Source organism: Budorcas taxicolor, chromosome 2, assembly GCF_023091745.1.
Source record: "Budorcas taxicolor isolate Tak-1 chromosome 2, Takin1.1, whole genome shotgun sequence".
Classification (NCBI taxonomy): Eukaryota; Metazoa; Chordata; class Mammalia; order Artiodactyla; family Bovidae; genus Budorcas; species Budorcas taxicolor.
This window is the reverse complement of record NC_068911.1, coordinates 179,827,134-179,845,709: the sequence shown is the minus strand read 5'-3', so window position 1 is coordinate 179,845,709 and position 18,576 is coordinate 179,827,134. Positions and strand designations below refer to the sequence as shown.

At 55.3% G+C, this 18,576-nt stretch overlaps 1 protein-coding gene across 2 annotated transcripts in view; it reads right to left on the bottom strand.

The window, feature by feature from the left end:
- Nucleotides 1-17,555, bottom strand: part of PADI2 (peptidyl arginine deiminase 2) — a 54,954-nt gene extending 37,399 nt beyond the window's left edge. For both annotated transcript variants that reach the window (XM_052636368.1, XM_052636369.1), the window contains exons 1-2: nucleotides 17,396-17,555; nucleotides 467-650 (exon numbers count right to left, since the gene is read on the bottom strand). In XM_052636368.1, coding sequence (XP_052492328.1) covers nucleotides 467-650; nucleotides 17,396-17,487 — 276 coding nt within the window. In that variant the 5' untranslated portion in view covers nucleotides 17,488-17,555. The remainder of the gene's footprint in view (nucleotides 1-466; nucleotides 651-17,395) is intronic.
- Between the last annotated feature and the right edge of the window lie 1,021 nt (nucleotides 17,556-18,576).

Genomic DNA, 18,576 nt, shown 5'->3' with positions numbered 1-18,576 from the left:
ACGGAGCACGTGAAAAGTGGTTAGTTTGAACTGAGATGGGCTACAGCTGTGAAACGCACCGAAGATTTAGACTCGGCGTGGAAAAAACCTTGGTCTTGTTTTTTACACTGATATCACGTTGAAATGACAGTATCTGGATATATGGAGTTAAGTAAAAAATATCATCAAAATTAAGTCCATCTATTTCTTTTTGCTCTTTTATTTACTTACTTATCGGCCATGCCACCCAGTATAGGGGAACCTTATTAACAGTTCCCTGACGAGGGATCGCACCCATGAGCCTGCAGAGACCGTGTGGAGTCCTAACCACTGGCCCACCGGGCAGGTCTCGCTTTTCACTCTTTTAATGTGGTTGTGGAAAAATGGAAACTGCGTGGGTGGCCCACGCTTGGCTTTTCCTGCCCACGCGGATCCGGCCGGTCCTGATACCGGCCTGGCCCCCGGCCCCCAGGCCCGTGCACGGTACCTTGTCGCTGCTGGCCTCGGGGCTCGCCTGGCTCATGGTGAGCCGCAGCGTGGTGCTGGGCGACAGGGGCCAGCGCTGCTTGCCATTGGTGGCCACCTCCTCAGCCTGCCCATCGCGCACCACCTCCACCCGCACGCGGTCTGAGTGCTTCAGGCTGAAGGTCTGGGCCCCCGCAGGGGCCGCGCTGCAGGGAGAGAGGAGGCCGAGTCACAGGGACTCCTGGGTGGGCGGGACGAGGGCCTTCAGGAAGAGACCCCTGGGGGGCAAGGCTGCAGGGCTCCCAGAGGACTCAGCTGCCCGGTGATCACCCAGCAGTGAAGAGGGCACTGGCTAAAAATACAGATTCCTTCAGTGTGGGAGGGATAAATTAGGAGGTTGGGATGAACCGATGCAGACTACTACACATCAAACAGATAAGCAACAAGGACCTACTGAAGAGCACAGGGGACAATAATAACCTATAACGGAAACCCAACACCCGCTGGATCATGGAAAAGGCAAGAGAGTTCCAGGAAAACATCCATTTCTGCTTTATTGACTATGCCAAAGCCTTTGACTGTGTGGATCACAATAAACTGTGGAAAATTCTGCAAGAGATGGGAATACCAGACCACCTGACCTGCCTCTTGAGAAACCTATATGCAGGTCAGGAAGCAACAGTTAGAACTGGACATGGAACAACAGACTGGTTCCAAATAGGAAAAGGAGTACGTCAAGGCTGTATATTGTCACCCTGGTTATTTAACTTATATGCAGAGTACATCATGAGAAACACTGGGCTGGAAGAAACACAAGCTGGAATCAAGATGGCCAGGAGAAATATCAATAACCTCAGATATGCAGATGACACCACCCTTATGGCAGAAAGTGAAGAGGAACTAACAAGCCTCTTGATGAAAGTGAAAGAGGAGAGTGAAAAAGTTGGCTTAAAGCTCAACATTCAGAAAACGAAGATCATGGCATCTGGTCCCATCACTTCATGGGAAATAGATGGGGAAACAGTGGAAACAGTGGCTGACTTTATTTTTCTGGGCTCCAAAATCACTGCAGATGGTGATCAGCCATGAAATTAAAAGACGCTTACTCCTTGGAAGGAAAGTTATGAACCTAGACAGCATATTGAAAAGCAGAGACATTATTTTGTCAACAAAGGTCCGTCTAGTCAAGGCTATGGTTTTTCCAGTGGTCATGTATGGATGTGAGAGTTGGACTGTGAAGAAAGCTGAGCGCCGAAGAATTGATGCTTTTGAACTGTGGTGTTGGAGAAGACTCTTGAGACTCCCTCGGACTGCAAGGAGATCCAACCAGTCCATCCTAAAGGAAATCAGTCCTGAATATTCATTGGAGGGACTGATGCAGAAGCTTAAACTCCAGTATTTTGGCCACCTGATGCGAAGTGCTGACTCATTGGAAAAGACCCTGATGCTGGGAAAGATTGAGGGCAGGAGGAGAAGGGGACGACAGAGGATGAGATGGTTGGATGGCATCACCAACTCAATGGACTTGGGTTTGGGTAGACTCCAGGAGTTGGTGATGGACAGGGAGGCCTGGCGTGCTGCAATTCATGGGGTCGCAGAGCCGGACACGACTGAGCGACTGGACTGAATGGAAAAGAATCTGAAAAAGAGTGTACGTGTATATGGCTTCCCAGGTGGTGCTAGTGGTGACGAGTCCACCTTCCAGGGCAGGAGACGTGGACTCGACCCCTGATCTGGGAAGACCTCACGTGCCAAGGAGGAACTAAGGCCGTGCACCGCGGCTGCTGAGCCCAGGCTCCAGAACCGGGAGCCAAGCTCCCGAGCCCTCGCGCCCAGGTCCCGCGCTCCACGGCAGGAGCACCACTGCGAGAAGCCCACGCGCCTCGGCGGAGCATGGCCCCACTCGCCGCAGCCAGAGAAGAGCCCAAGCCGCAGCGAGGACCCGCCACTGCCAAAGATAAATGAGTGAAAAGAAACATACAGATTCCCTGGGCTAATCTTGCACCCACTGACTCAGAATGTTCCCGGTTGGGGCCTGGGGAACCTGCTTTTATTTTTTAAAATAGTAGGCTTTGCTTTTAAAGCAGTATCAGGTTTACAGAACAGTTGACCGCATAATATAGAGAGCTCCCATATGCCCCTTCTCCTCTATGTAGTCCCCATATTATGACTATCTTGCATTCCTGTGATACATTTGCTACAGTTAATGAAGCAATGTTGATGTACTGTTATTAACTAGAGTCCATAGTTTACTCTGTGTTGCAGTCTTACGAGCTTTGTCAAATGCACAGTGTCAAGTATGCACGTTCATAGTGTAGTACAAAATAGTTTCTCCGCCTTAAAAATCCCCTGTGCTCCACCTAGTCATCCCTCCTGGGGACCTGAATCCTTAACAAGATTCCTTGTATTTCTGATGGGCAACCAGCTTGGAAGCCACCTGCTACTGTAAGGGTAGAGGTCTGAGGCTCAGACAGAAGACCGAGTTTGCAGCAAAGACAGAGTTTGCTGGGCCTAGAACTCTCGTCTCCCAAGCCCTGTTCAGTGTCTGAGCTGAAGACCAGGGGAGCTCGGCTGCCAGTGAGGAGGCAGGCTTCCAGGTGCTGGGTGTGCACACAGACGGAGCCGTGAACCAGGAGCTTACCGGGCAGGGGTGGGCTCTTCACAAAGACGCCTCCTTTTCGCCACAGCTTTCACAGCTTGGAATTCTCTTTGAGAGTCATTGCTTGGGGTTCTGGAGGAGTTTTCTACTGAATGGGAAATAGTCTTAGAATTCTTGAGAAGCCATCAAGGTTTCAAGGTGGGAAAATAACTGGTTTGAGCTGGTTGCTGTGGACTAAATATTTGAGTCTTAAGCCCTAACCCCCAATGTGATTGTTGTTGAACATTAGATGAAGCCAGGAGAGCAAGGTCTAAGCGATAGGGTTTGTCTCCTCGTAAGAAGAGGCAGAGAGAGTGCGGTCTCCCTTTGCGGGCACCGAGGATGGGCCGCGTGAGCCCACAGCTGGAAGGCCCTCGGTGCAGACCTGGGTGACAGCCAGGCTGGTGCTCTGATCTCAGACTCGAGCCGAGGAGCCTGGGAGAGAGAAACGTTTGTTTTTAAGCCACTGAGCCCATGGCATTTTGTGGACCTGGGAGAGATAAACGTTTGTTTTTAAGCCGCTGAGCCCATGGTATTTTGTTTCAGCAGCTCAAGCAGATTAAGACTCAGACCTACAGGGCGATAACAGGAAGGACTGGGAGACAGAGGAGGAAGGCGCCCAGGGCTGACGGTTTTGCTAAATCTCCAGCCCACGGTCTGAAGGTTCCCAAAAGCTCAAGAGGGCTCAGAGGGATTTAAGCGGATTCTCGTGGGGTTCAGGATGAAGATAGAGGTGCAAGTGTCTGCCTCAGAGGCACAGCTGCTGTCTCGAAGGCCTGGTGCTCTCAGGCTCCCAAAGAGTTCTCCACTATGATCGGGCATCAGAATCATCAGCGGGTACTGTTTAAACCTTTGCTTTCTTTTTTTTAACGGCTACAGATTTGTGGGTGCCATTCTCAGAGAGTCCACCTGGCATGACGGAAGTGCGCCTGGGACAGTGGCCAGGGATGAATGAGAGCTTCGGAACAGCGGTCCTCCGCGTTCAGGAGCAGCAGCTGCAGCAGCAGAGCCTTTACCTGGAGGGCTCGTCAGAGCATGGGGTGTCTGGCCCCTTCTCAGCACTTCCGATTCTGGTTTTCAAAGAGGCAGAGGAACCAGAGATCAAATTGCCAACATTCACTGGATCATGGAGAAAGCAAGGAATTTCCAGAAAAACATCTACATCTGCCTCACTGACTACATGAAAGCCTTTACCTGCCTGGCTCACAGTAAACTGTGGGAAATTCTTAAAAAGATGGGAATGCCAGCCCACCCTATCTGTCTCCTGAGAAACCTGTATGCAGGTCAAGAAGCAACAGGTAGAACTGGACATGGAACAACTAATTGGTTCAAAATTGGGAAAGAAGCCTCTACACTGTTACTCTGCATATTTAACTTATATGCAGAGTACGTCATGCAAAATGCCAGATTGGATGAAGCACAAGCTGGAATCAAGATTACAGGGAGAAATACCAACAACCTCAGATATGCAGATGATACCACTCTAACTGCAAAAAGTGAAGAGGAACTAAAGAGCCTCTTGATGAGGGTGAAAGAGGAGAGTGAAAAGGCTGGCTTAAAACTCAACATTCAAAAAATGAAGATCATGGCACCTGGTTCCATCACTTCATGGCAAATAGAAGAAGAAAAAGTGGATGACAGGACAGATTTTATTTTCTGGGCCCCCAAATCACTGTAGATGGTGACTGCAGCCATGAAATTCAAAGATGCTTGCTTCTGGGAAGAAAGGCTATGATGAACCTAGACAGCATATTAAACCAGAGATATCACTTTGCTGACAAAGGTCTGTCTAGTCAAGGCTATGGTTTTTCCAGTAGTCATGTATGGATGTGAGAGCTGGACCATAAAGAAAGCTGAGTGCTGAAGGATTGATGCTTTTGAGCTATGTTGCTGGAGAAGACTCTTGAGAGTCCCTTGGGCAGCAAGGAGATCAAACCAGTCCATCCTAAAGGAAATCAATCCTGAATATTCACTGGAGGGACTGATGCTGAAGCTGAAATTCCAGTACTTTGGCCACCTGATGCGAAGAGCTGACTGATTGGAAAAGACCCTGATGCTGGGAAAGATTGAAGGTGGAAGGAGAAGGGGACGACAGAGGATGAGATAGGTAGATTGTAGCACTGACTCAGTGGAATTTGAGCAAATTCTGGGAGGTAGCGAAGGACAGAGAAGTACATCGTGCTGCAGCCCAGGAGATCGCAGGGCTTCGACGCCTGAAGTGGGGCCTGAGAATCTGCATTTCATCATGTTTCTAGGAGCTGCTGGCACTGCTGGTCCACGGACCACAGCTCCAGAACCACTGGTCTAGATGTGCAGCAGTGCACTCTGGCGCTTAGGGTCCGGGGGCAGGGTGCAAGGCCGTGAGTGGGAGTTTGCAGAGACCACCAGGCAGGGCCTCGCTGAGCCAGGCCGCAGGCCGTGAGAGTTACCGGCGAAGACTACTGTGATCCCGGGCACTGTCAGGAGAGAGCACCAAGGGCTGGGCAGCCCCATGCCCAGGGCTGGGAAAGGAGAGAGTGAGAAAAAGTTCCAGAATCACTGTTTCTTGTCTGTCTTCTTCCAAACCACTCAGCCCATCATGGGGACACTTGGCTGTGGTCTGCTGCGGCACAGAGTCTGGGCAGAAGGCAGAAACCCTGGCTTGGGGGGATATGTGCCAAAAATCTGGGTTCAACCCCTTTTGCCAGTGACGTGCTGAGGGGGACTTGAGTGTGTCCCTTGCACCTTCTGAGCATCCACTTGTCAACCCATAAGATGAAGGATGACCACCCATCCCTCCTGTCCCACAGGCCTGTCTTTCCCTCCTCGGGGCGGGGTGCGTCTCCCGTTGCCACGGGATGTCTGTCTCCTCTGGTTTGTAAAACCCCGAGGGCAAGGTCTGCTCTCCTCCGGAGCCTAGCACAGGGCTGAGCACATCACACCCACTCAGCAGAGGGGGTGGAGCTGAGCAGGACACAGTTCCCTGGTCACTCAGACAGTAAAGAATCCGCCTGCAATGCAGGAGACCTGGGTTTGATCCCTGGGTCAGGAAGATCCCCTGGCAAAGGAAATGGCAACCCTCTCCAGTATCCTTGCCTGGAAAATTCCATGGAGAGAGGAACCTGGTGGGCTACAGTCCATGGGGTCACAACAAGTTGGACGTGACTGAGTGACTAGCATTTTCACACATTCTGAGCAGTGAACCTTTTAGATGTGCCAGGCTGGAAATCCCAAAAGGAGGTGTGGGTACCCATGAGATACTTTTAGATGGCACATGGATGCATAATTTAAAAGACAGGTATTCATTTAACGTGCTATCTTTTACGGAAACTGATAAAGGCTTGGCATTTATGGTAATGATATAAGATCTCCACTTAAAGTTATAAGAAAAATATGAGATGGTTTAAAGATAAATTTTAAGTCAGTGATACGAGAGTTAGAATATGCTTTTGGTAAAAATCATGGGAGTCTGGGGAGCTGTGCACTCAGGTCTAGCAAATATCACCCTAGCGCAAGCCCTGGGTTTGACCATAGACCTGCTGGGTGGCCTTGGGTGAAGCGCTTGTCCTCTCTGTTTCATCAAGAGTAACGTGAAAGAATGGGACCAGGACAAGGGTGGCTGGAGTCTGGGGAGCGCAGAGGGGCAGGCCTGGACAAAGGGGTGGCGAGGGAGGTGCTGACTAGCCGGGGGTCTCTCTGCTAGACACCCACCCCCTTTAACCTGAGCCACTATTATTTCATCTTGTCCTATATATTGGGTTTCTGCATACAGCTCTATAGAAAAATTGCTCTGTAAACTCACAGGGCAGGATGATTTTTTAGGGCCCAATTCTGACGATGGTTGCTCTGAGTGATGCTCCCCACCTCCTTCATCCGTCTGAGCCGGTGAGAAACTAGAGGAGGCCCCAGAGGCTTGGGGGTTAATACCCCACCTACGCTGGAGCTCTAGAGCCCCACACCCTCCCGTCCCAGCCCTGTTCTGAGCTGAGCAAACAGCTATTCTTGGAGTGGCCCTGGCAGAAGCAACAAAGGCACCCATTGTTCCTTGTGGAGCCTGCTGGCTGCCTCCCTCCCCAGGAAGAACCTCTTAGAATCCCCTGCAGAAACCCAAGAGCCAGGGGCTGTGGGCATGTCACTTCTCCCTGGAGGCTGCAGGGCGGGGCGCGGGGGTTATGGAGGGGCCAGAGCAGGGGTCGCGGTGGCCATGCCCTCTGGCTTACGGGAAAGAGGCTAAAGCCACGTGGACAGAAGGACAGGCGGGGGCCACGTCGGCACTGCCCACCATATCCCAGCACCCAGGTTACGGCCACGCTCGATGTATATATTTCAGGAGTAAATGAATGAATGGACCCACCCTTCTTGGTTTTCCAAATTGTATTATCAGAGTGATTTAAAAAAAGGGAAAGAAATCAGGTTACTTGTCTGCTAGAAAATACTCAGTGGCTCTTCAATGACCACCAAACAGCAAAATTCAAACTCCAGTGCCTGGTACTCATCCAGTGGTACTCAGCCACCGCGTCTCACACTGACTCCCCGCCTCACTGCCTGCAACGTCCCCACCGCCCCGACTCCCGGCACTGTCTCATCTCACTACGCGCTTTGCTCATACTGGTCCTTCTACCCGTAATCCTCTCCCCCGACTCCTCCGCCTGGCCACTCAGCCTTCCTGGATGACTCAACTCAACTGATTTGGCTCCATCCATGTTTATTTTCCCTGGTGGCAGCTCACCTTCTTGGAGGCAGAGAGTGTATTTTCTTTCACTTTCAGCACCTAGCTTAGCACAGGTGCACGGGAAGGGACTGTTCGCCCCAGGAAGGGCTGGAAGAGGGGACTTGCGTATGTGGCCATTCACGTGACAGTATTTATTGAGGACTTTTTATGTGTCAGGCGTGTGCTAGGTCCTGGGATAGAGCAAAATAGAAAATGTGGTCCTGGGGCCATGGAGCAAATACTCTAGTGGAAAAGAAAAAGGCTCTTGACGGATTGCACAGTTATGATGAGAGCTGTGAAAGCTGCTCTGAAGGAAAAGTATGGGGTTCCACGAGGTCCTGGTCTGGAGGTCGAGAAAGGATTCCTGGAAGACGTGGCATTTGAGTTGAAGTTTTAATTTTACACTCTAAATTATAGCTTAGAGTTTGTTAGATCAGTGGTTCTTACATTTGAATCGCACTGGCCCCACATGAAAGGCCTGTTAAAATACAGATTGTCAGGCTACCCCCCGAGTTTCTGACTCAGCAGATTGGGGAAGGTGCCTGGGAACGTGCATTTCTTCCCCGCAACTTTATTGGAGAACTGACAGATAGAATTGCATACATTTAAAGAGTATAAACGGAAGATGTGATACACATACACTGTGAGAGGCAACTACATTGCTAACAAACTCCCAGGTGAAGCTGCTGGTCCAGGGACCAGCGTGGGAACCGCTGAATTTGCCCAAAGCGACGAGAGGAAGAGGAGCAGAGATTTCCAAGCAGCAAGGACAGCGTGGGTGCTGGCCGGAGGCGGACGTGAGCCCAGCATGTTTGAGAAGCTGGAAGGAGGTTAACGAGGCTGGGGTCTGTGAGCACGACGGGGGAGAGCAGTGGGGGGAGGACCCAGGCCACGGTGAGGGGCTGGCCGCTCCCCTGCAGGCCCCGAGGCCGCTGCGCAGGGAAACGCGAGCGCCTTGCCTGCAGACAGCTCCTCTAGGGCGCAGGGTGGGAGGCAGAGTCAGGAGAGGGGTGGGCGGGGGACCAGTGGGAAGGTGGCCGCAGCTGTCCACGGGAGCGGTGGTGGTGGCGCGGGGCGGGGTGTCGGCTGGGGAAATGGAGGGACACGGCCAGTCAGCAGGCATCAGACAAAGGAACTTGGAGCAGGACTGGAAAGCAGTGTCAGGTGTAGGAGAGGCGTGCTCACTGTGCCTGGCCCAAGGGGATTCTGGGTGCTGCAGCCTAGCATCTGCTCAGCCCCACAGATGCTGTGTGACCTCGAGGGAGCCATCAGCCTCTCCGGTCCTCCCTTAGTCAGTGGGGAGGGCCAGCTTGACCTCGCAGGGCTGGGACACTCCCTCCGCCCCAGACTTGAGGGCAGGACGTGCCTGCGGCTCACTGGCAACTGGCTTTCCTGGCTTGTCCACCTGCCCTGGGCCTCGTTAACACCAGTGGGGCTGACTCCACTGTGAACCCAGCTCCTGGCAGCCTGGGTGTGACATCCTGTCCCCAGGTCTTTGCAGGGATCTGAGGGGGTCTGTGGGTGCCAGCCTGGTGTGCAGCCCACGGCGAGCCCCCTCCCGGAGCCTTCTGGAGGGGAGGCAGCTGGAGCCCGGCAGTGGGCAGCTGGTCTGGACTGGGCTCCGTGAAGACAGACCGCGCCTCTTGCTCTTAGCCAGCCCTCTTCTGTGCCTGGTGGGCTCAGCAGCCTCTCTCACTAGGCACTGGGGCCTCCAGTTGCCAGGGGCCCTCTCCTTAGGGAAGAAACAATCTAATCCACGATCACTCCCTCCCCAGACACCTGCAACGACTCCCTGCAGAACAAAGTTTAATGCCTGATCCCAGCGTTCAAAGCCCAGGTTTAAGCGAATCCACTCTCTAGGCTTACACTCCAGGCTACAGAAACTATGCCCTTTCTGCCCCCCAGTGCCCCTACCTTCCTGCCAGGCACCTTGCTCCCCCATGGCCTGTCCGGGTCACACTGTGAACCCCCGTCCACCCTCCAGCTGGGTTGCCACCCTCTCCAGGAAGTCTTCCCAGATCTTATCCGCCAGGACCCCTCCCCCTCCCGGTGCTGGTGCTTGAAACAGTACTTAACGCATCGTCAACATTTCTCTCCTGTGAACATGCTAAACTGTTTGAGGCCACAGTCCATTATTACCTGTCTTAATAATCTTATAATAAACCCAGTGGGCTTCCAAGGCGGCGGCAGTGGTAAGAACCTGCCTGCCAACGCTGCAGACACAGGAGATACAGGTTCCGTCCCTGGGTGGGGAAGACCCCCTGGAGGAGGACACAGCGACCCCCTCCAGTGTTCTTGCCTGAAGAATGCCATGGCCAGAGGAGCCTGGTGGGCTGCAGTCCACAGGGTCACAAAGAGTCGGACACGACTGAAGCGATTCAGCACGCACAAAACCCAATACTAATTCACGAAAACTACTGACTGACTATGTGCGGGATACTGTTTCAAGTCCTAAGCCCATGTAATCTCAGTCTATCCTTTTGATGACCCCACGAGGCTCGTGTTAATGTCATCCTAATTTACAGAGGTGCACGCTGAGGCCCACAGAGGGCAAGCATTTGCTCTGAGTCTCATGGATAGACCGAGACAGGCAGGATGTGGGGGAAACTGAAGCTCTCTGAGCTCCAAGCCTGGCTCTCCTGTCCTGGGAGGGATCCAGGGGTTCCAGTCCTCCCTAAAGATCCTCTGGGTAGGGACACCTGGTGAAGGAGGGGGAGTCCAGGCCTGGGTCAGGAAAGGATCAAACAAGAAGCCCCCACTTATTTTGCAGGTGGGCATCAGTCCAGAGAGGGGACACCAAAGGCTGGCATCCTATCCTGGGTCTTCGGATAAGTGACCAAGACAAGCCGTCAGTGTCCTGCGCATGGGGCTGGGCATGGCTGGGCAAAACAGAGCTGCCGCCAAAAACTGGCCTCCCGCGAAGCTGAACCACGTGCCTGTCCAGCTGGGGGTGGGCACTGGGGTGAGCCCTTGCCGCTGTGCTCCCACCCGACTCAGGCCCTGTGGGTCGGGACAGAAGATCTGGGGGACCCCAGCTGTGCAGGGGGCGGTGGGCTCGACCACAGGGAGCTGCCACTCCACGGGGACTAGCCTGGCACCAGAGCCTTTCCTTGTTTTTAAGAGTTGAGGGTCCTGGGTGTTGTTCTAATTTATGAGGCCACCTGGCCTGGCCTGAATTCCACCTCTGTCATTCCCTCAGGGGCAACGCTGCCCTGGCCAAGCTCGGCCACACGCCCTTGGCCTTCCGCCGTTCTGTCCAGCGGTGCCCATCCCTGAGGCTGGTGGTGGAGCCTGGTGACAATCCAGTCCCTGGCCACATCCATCCATCCAGCCAGCCAACCAAGGAGACATCAGTGACCCGAGGGCAGGGGGCTCACGGGAACGAGGAAGACATCGGGCAGGGGGAGGACACACCTACAACACCCGCCCCAGAAGACGGCTTGGCAGGGCGGCCAAAGGTGGCTCCGCAACACCACCATCTAGCGGCTGCGCCACCGTGGGCAAGCTCCCCACGCGCTTCCCCGTAACAGGACCTACTCACTAAGCACCACCATCTAGCAGCCGCGCCACTGTGGGCAAGCTCCCCCACACGCTTCCCCGTAACAGGACCTACTCACTAAGCGCCACCATCTAGCAGCCGCGCCATCGTGGGCAAGCTCCCCCACGCGCTTCCCCATAACAGCGCCTGCTCACTAAGCGCCAGCTCCCCCACGCACTTCCCCGTAACGGTGCCGACTCACTAAGCTGTTGCCAGTTTCGAAGTTGCTTTTAGTCACTAAGTCATCTCGACTCTTCGCGACCCCAGGGACTGTCGCCGCCAGGCTCCTCTGTCCATGGGACCTCCCGGGCAAGAATACAGGAGTGGGTTGCCACTTCCTTCTCCAGGGGAATCTTCCCAACCCAGGCATCCAACCTGTGTCTCCAGCATTGGCAGGTGGATTCTTTACCACTGAGCTACCTGGGAAGCCGGCTGTGAGGTTTAAACACAAATAAATTATCAAATCCCTGGAGTAGGAAATGGCACCCCACTCCAGTATTTCTGCCTGGGCAGAGTCTATGAGGCTGCAAAAACCAGACACGACTAAGCAACTGAACTCAAATTATTAAACACATATGTCATGAGTATACGAAGTGCCCATAAGGCTGCCTGGTACAGAGTAAGTTAGCTAGCAATGTTAAGTGAATAATAAGATGTACAAAGAAAAGCAACAGTCCTGAGGTGGGGAGCGCCTGGGGCTTGGGGTCGGCACTGTGGAATGCGGGGTGGGTGGGGAGGAGTTCAGAAAGCTGCTTGGAGGCAGTGATAGGAGCTGAGACTTGCCAGGCTTGCAGAGGTCTGGGGGCCACGTGCCAGACAAAGGGCACAGCACCTGCAGGGGTCCCGAAGCAGGGAGGAGGAGGAGCGGTCAGGGGCCAAGAGCAGTGTCCACAAAACCAGCCAGGCTGCAGTGGGTGCAGGTGGGTCAGCAGGAGGTGGGGGCCTGACACCCGGTGGCAGGGCGCTCAGGCACCGTAGGCCCTAGCACTTCGATCGGATCCTAAGGATACTTTGTAAAACACTCACACCAACAAAGAGTCAGAGAGGGCGATCTGAGTTGAGTTGAGGGAGTGATGTGGGGTTGAATTCAGATTTGGCAGGCTCTCCTCCAAGGCTGGGGGCTTCCCAGGTGGCTCGGCGGTAAAGAATCCGCCTGCCAGTGCAGGAGACGCGGGTTCTGTCTCTGGGAAGACCCCCTGGAGGAGGGCATGGCAGCCCACCCCAGTATTCCTGCTTGGAGAACCCCAGGGACAGAGGGGCCTGGCGGGTTGCAGTCCGTGGGGTCACACAGAGTTGGACCCACCTGAGCGACTGAGCGCGCAGGGCCCCCAGGCAGGGTGCGCGACGGCCTGTGCCCTGCTTGCCCGGTGTCTCACTGCGCTGATGCCTGGGACCCCTTCCTGGCACCCCCGTTCCTATCTTCTGTCGGAGGGTGATGGGCCAGGCCCTCCTGGAGAAATGGCTGGCCAGCCTCTGCCTTGGGGAATCAGAGGAAGCTGCATAGATCACCTCTACTTCCAACCTCACGGGCTCATCATGAGGTCAAATGCAGCCAGGAGAAAGCCCTACAGAGGCAAGAGGTGACCGATAGATAACATTATCTCTGCCCTGAAGCTCCTGCAGACCTCAGGAAACGGATATGGAGAGAGCTCGCAACCCAGTCAAGAACTCTTCCCCTCCCGGTCAGATGCATGAACCCAGGGCTTGTGGGTCAGGGGGCGAGTCAGGCAGAGCGCAACTACCCTGTCGCCTTATCCCAAGGCTGCTCGTTCCCCAGGCTCCCAGGGGATCTGGCGGAGGAGAGCGGCAGGATGAATTTAACATGGGGGTGCCACTCACTCAGCGCTTTCTCTCCAACAAGAAGTCAGAATCAGATGTGGACTCAGGCCAGCCCACCGAAGCAGCAGCTGTGGGTTGAAGGGACCGTTGGTGGAAACCGCGAAGACGAGGCCCGTGCGCAGAGGAGGCCCGCGCGCCAGACCTCAGATTAGCGCGCTGCGTGGGAGGCAGGGAGGGGAGAGGAAACAGCAAGTATCTTTAACAAGGATCCCGAAGTAAATCTCTACAGAAACATTTCCTACTTCCTTCTTTCTGTGCATCTGTTTAGCTTGCTGCAGGCCAGCCTTCAGAATGTCACTGGCTCAGGTCATCATCCCCAAAGGACCGGTTTTGCTGGGAGAGGGTGGGTGACCCTCAGGACCAGCCGAGGAAGGGGCAGGCGAGGCCCCTGCCTTGTGTCTGGAGGTGAAGGAGGTCTGTGCACGTCTCAGGAGAGGGGACCCAGAGCCCGTGGGGAAGCGGGTGGGTGTCGTGGTCTGCTCACTCATCTTTGTGATTCAGGACTGAGGGGTCAAGACACCACTCCCTCACTGACTGGGCCTAAGGCCCACCACCTTGCCCCTCAGTGTCTCCTTGGAGACTGGAGACCCGGGGGCATCACGTGGGGGTCGAGTCAGGACTTGTGTCTGGGTGGGGAGGGAAACGGAAGGTCAGCTGGGGGCGGGTGAAGTCTCCGGGGGCAGTGTCTCATGGCCCTGGAGGGGGCTGGGAGGGACACAGGCTAAGAGAGTCATCTAATTCTTTCTGGACTGGAGGTTAGAGGAGCCTCCCCAGAGGCTCAGTGATAAAGAATCTGCCTGCAGTGCAGGAGACCCAAGAGATGCGCGTTTTATCCCTGGGTTCAGAAAACCCCCTGGAGAAGGGAATGGCTACCCACTCCAGTATTCTTGCCTGGAGAATTCCATGAACAGAGGAGCCTGGCGAGCTACAGCCCACGGGGTTGCAGAGAGTCGTACACAACTGAAGTGGCTGAGGACACAGAGCTTAGAGAGGAGATTAAGGGCATGAGTTCTGAGCCAGACAGGGCTAGACCTGAGTCCTGTGTGACATCAGGCAAATGGCCTCACCTCCCCGAGCCTCACTTTCCTCACCTACAAAATGAGATGATCCAAGCACAGTCTCCAAGGTCTGCGGGGAGGGAAAAAGGAGGTAGCGCACTTGGCACGTTGTTGTTTGGTCACTAAGTGGTGTCCGACTCTTTGCGACCCCATGGGCTGCAGCACACCAGACTCCTCTGGCCTCCACTATCTCCCCCAGTTTGCTCAGATTCAGGGCCCTTGAGCTGGTGGTGCTATCTGGGCATCGTATCCTCTGCCGTGTTGACAGATGTTCTTATCATTACAGCTATCAGGACTGACAGCAGCTCAGTCTTAGTATCGGGAGGGGCTTCCTTCCACTGGACCAGTGGTTCTTAGCTGGAGGCGACTCGGCCCACCAGGGACAGCTGGGTTATCTGGAGACATTTCTAGGTGTCACAGTTGGGGGTTGCAACTGGACATGGAACAATAGACTGGTTCCAAATAGGAAAAGGAGTATGACAAGGCTGTATATTGTCACCCTGCTTATTTAACTTCTATGCAGAGTACATCATGAGAAACGCTGGGCTGGAAGAAACACAAGCTGGAATCAAGATTTCCGGGAGAAATATCAATAACCTTAGATATGCAGATGACACCACCCTTATGGCAGAGAGTGAAGAGGAACTAAAAAGCCTCTTGATGAGAGTGAAAGAGGAGAGTGAAAAAGTTGGCTTAAAACTCAACATTCAGAAGACAAAGATCATGGCATCCGGTCCCATCACTTCATGGGAAATAGATGGGAAACAGTGGAAACAGTGGCAGACTTTATTTTTTGGGGCTCCAAAACCACTGCAGATGGTGATTGCAACCATGAAATTAAAACACGCTTACTCCTTGGAAGGAAAGTGATGACCAACCTAGATAGCATATTCAAAAGCAGAGACATTACTTTGCCGACTAAGGTCCGTCTAGTCAAGGCTATGGTTTTTCCAGTGGTCATGTATGGATGTGAGAGTTGGACTATGAAGAAGGCTGAGCGCCGAAGAATTGATGCTTTTGAACTGTGGTGTTGGAGAAGACTCTTGAGAGTCCCTTGGACTGCAAGGAGATTCAACCAGTCCATCCTAAAGGAGATCAGCCCTGGGTGTTCTTTGGAAGGAATGATGCTAAAGCTGAAACTCCAGTACTTTGGTCACCAGATGGGAAGAGCTGACTCATTGGAAAAGACCCTGATGCCAGGAGGGACTGGGGGCAGGAGAAGAAGGGGACGACAGAGAATGAGATGGCTGGATGGCATCACCGACTCGATGGACGTGAGTCTGAGTAAACTCCGGGAGTTGGTGATGGACAGGGAGGCCTGGAGTGCTGCAATTCATGGGGTCGCAGAGAGTCAGACAAGATTGAAGGGACTTAACACGCACGCATGTATTATTATAATTAATTTTACCTGCCTATTTTAACCTTAAGGCTCTCTTTGTGGCTTGCACTCTATTTCCACTGGACAGCAGGGGTCTGGAGTGTACTGCTTCTCTGCGGGGGGTGTGAGAGGGTCTTAGGCCAAATGCAGGTAGGAGGTGAGGGTCGCAGGGGCTGTGACTGGCTTCTTGAGAAAGGACAGAGGGGACTGTTGCACCTCTGCGCTCTGCTAGAGGGGGGATGAGTCCCCCTTCCCTCCGCCTCTGTCAGGACAGAGGGTGGGCCTGAGCCTGACCCCTTCTCGACTCCCCACCCCCCAACAGAGGCATCGTGCCAGCCTCTCAGGCTGCACTGAGCGCCCCAGTGACAAACAGGCGGGTCTGGTGACAGCTGAGGCTTAGAGGCCTGAGCATCCTGGCTCCCGGCCCACTTGCTGGCAGTGCCCAGTTAGGACGGGGGTGGGGAAGGGAGGGGAGCGCCCCCAGGGCCACTGAGGCCTGGGCCACACTGTACTTCTGAGTTGTGACCCTGAGGTTCACACACGGAAACTGAAGGCAGGGGCCGCGGGTGGACAGGGCTCCCGGTCTGCACGGTGACCGGCTCTTTGCCCTCAGGGTCGGCCAGTGCCTGCTGAGGAGTAAGGGGGCAGGGTACTGGCCTGGCAGGGCTGGTGGGGCCACTGGAGGTGACACAGGGAATGGGCTGGGAGAGTGTAGGGGAAGACACAGGGATGGAGTGTCGGAGGGGCTGGGAGAGGCAGGGTGCCTGATGACAGAGTGATTTGGGAGCAGTCAGCCACTCAAGGCACAGAGCAGGTGGGGGGACTTGTCCATGGGCATCAGCATGGGGGCCCCACCCTGAGTCCTCCACGCTCCCTCTTCTCAGCACCAACCCCTCCCGTGCCAGCAATGCTGGCACTTCAAGGACCTGGAGCAGGGGGCTGCAGGGTCCCACCTGGGACTCTCCACCGCTTCCTCCGCACCAGTCTGGGACTTGGCCGCTTCCTGGGCGGGAGCGGTAGGGTGCTTACTTCCATTCCCGCATCCCACGGCCTGCGGTCTCAGAAATCCTGCACTCCACCAGAGTTTGAGGACGGGAGGACGGGGCCAATGGGAACAGGGTTCTGAACGAGGAGAGCTCTTCTGACAAAGACCCCCACGTCCACACCCTCCCTCTGGTGGAACAAGGCTCCTCCCTGACCCCAGGGTGAAGTCAGGGGAAGGCATTTGGGAACAGGGTGCTCCTGGCCAGTGCTTGGGGACAGACAATCACCCAGAGCCCCCACAGGGCGAAATTGGAGCCTAGGCCACCCCTTGGCCAGATTCCCACTGGCTATGCCCCAGGCGGATCCAGGGGGAAGTTCAGCTGGTCTGGGAGTCCGGGGAGGGTCTGGGCTGCTGTGGGAGGTGAGCCAGAGAGTCTGGGGGCTTCAGGGAGCTGCTGAGGGCAGAGCAGGGAGAGGAAAGAGAAGAGGCTGGGGAAGCCGAGGGGTGCCCAGGTCTTCCCGGGGGAGGTGCTGGAGAGGGTCGGGGGCGGGAAGGCTGGGGAGAAGCGGCGGGGGTTCTTGGTAAGGGATAGTGGAGGTGCCCATGCTGTGTCTGCATATCTGGGGGGTCTATGGATGTGGGGGAGTCTGACACAAGGTTTGGGTGCTGGTTCTCAGGATTTCTGGGGGCGGGGGCCTCGGACAAGGGGCGACTCGGGCTGGAGGCAGCCTATTCGTTTCCCCGAGTCCGGCGAGGATCTCGGGTTTTCTGGGCCCAGATTTCGGGCCCAGCCCGCAGGCGGAGGGGAACGGCGGCCCGGCTCACCTGTAGACGTCGGTCCAGAGGTGCGTGCCCAGCACGTACACCGCCTCGACGCGGCTGCCGTACTGCAGCCGCACCGTCCGCTCGCGCAGCATCCTCGCGCAGCGCCCGGCCCCGTGCGCGTCCTCGCCCGGCCGCTCCGCGTGGCACCTGCCGCAGGTGAGCCCCTCGCAGCCGTCCGCCCGCGGCCCGCGCCCCGCCTTTATCGGGCCGCCGGTGGGCGGGGCAGCCCGCGGCCTCCTCGCGCAGTGGGCCGCGGGCCCGCCCGTCAAGCGTGGCCACGCCCCCGCTTGGTCTGGGTGACGTCAGCAGTTGAGTTGGTCATTCTTTCATTCAACAGACTTTCCGCCGGCCCCCAGCTGCCCGGCGCCAGGACGCAGGGCCAGCCGCCCCTCTGGGCGCCCCTAGCCCCGCGGGCAGATAATGCAAACCACAGGGGCGGGGACAGAGCGAGTGGATGCGCTGACCCAGTCCGGGCTGGGGGGTGAGCCTTCTTAAAGGAGGGGTTTGCATTTCTCGAATAACGAGCGACGTTGAGCATCTGTTCTTGTTTCTTAGCCATCTGTGTGTCTTCTTTGGAGAAACGTCTGTTCAGGTCTTCTGCCCGAACCAGGGCAAGTTTGCTGTGCGGAGCAGGGCACCAAAGCCCATACTCCGTGACGACCTGGAGGAGCAGGGTGAGGAGGGACGCGGGAGGGGGCTCAGGGTGGAGGGGACTCGCGCGCACCTATGGCCGATTCATACTCATGTATGGCAAAATCCATCACAGTATTTAAAGTGATTATCCTCCAATTAAGATAAATAACTAAAAAAAAAAAGAGGGGTTTGCAGACTGAGGGGAAGGGCAGAGAGGGAGCTTCCTGACCAAACCGGGAAGCCAGATACAGCCTAACTGCCCCCCTAAAGCCCCCAACAATCAGGTCAATATTACAGAGGGGAAGTGGGGAGGGGGGTGGCAGTGGGGCTGGAATGTCAAGAAAGGTGTTGACTGATGGGTGGGCAATGAGCCCTGGCACGGGTAGAGTGAGGAGTGGCTGGGGGTGGAATTGAAGGAAGCCCTTCTGGCTGTCCTGGATGGATGCCAGGAGGTGTCCTGGGCAGGGTCGATGAAGACCCCCAGTGGGCTGCTGAGAGCTCTGAAGAGAAGGGGATTATCTGACCAGTGTTTGTGGACTGAAATATTG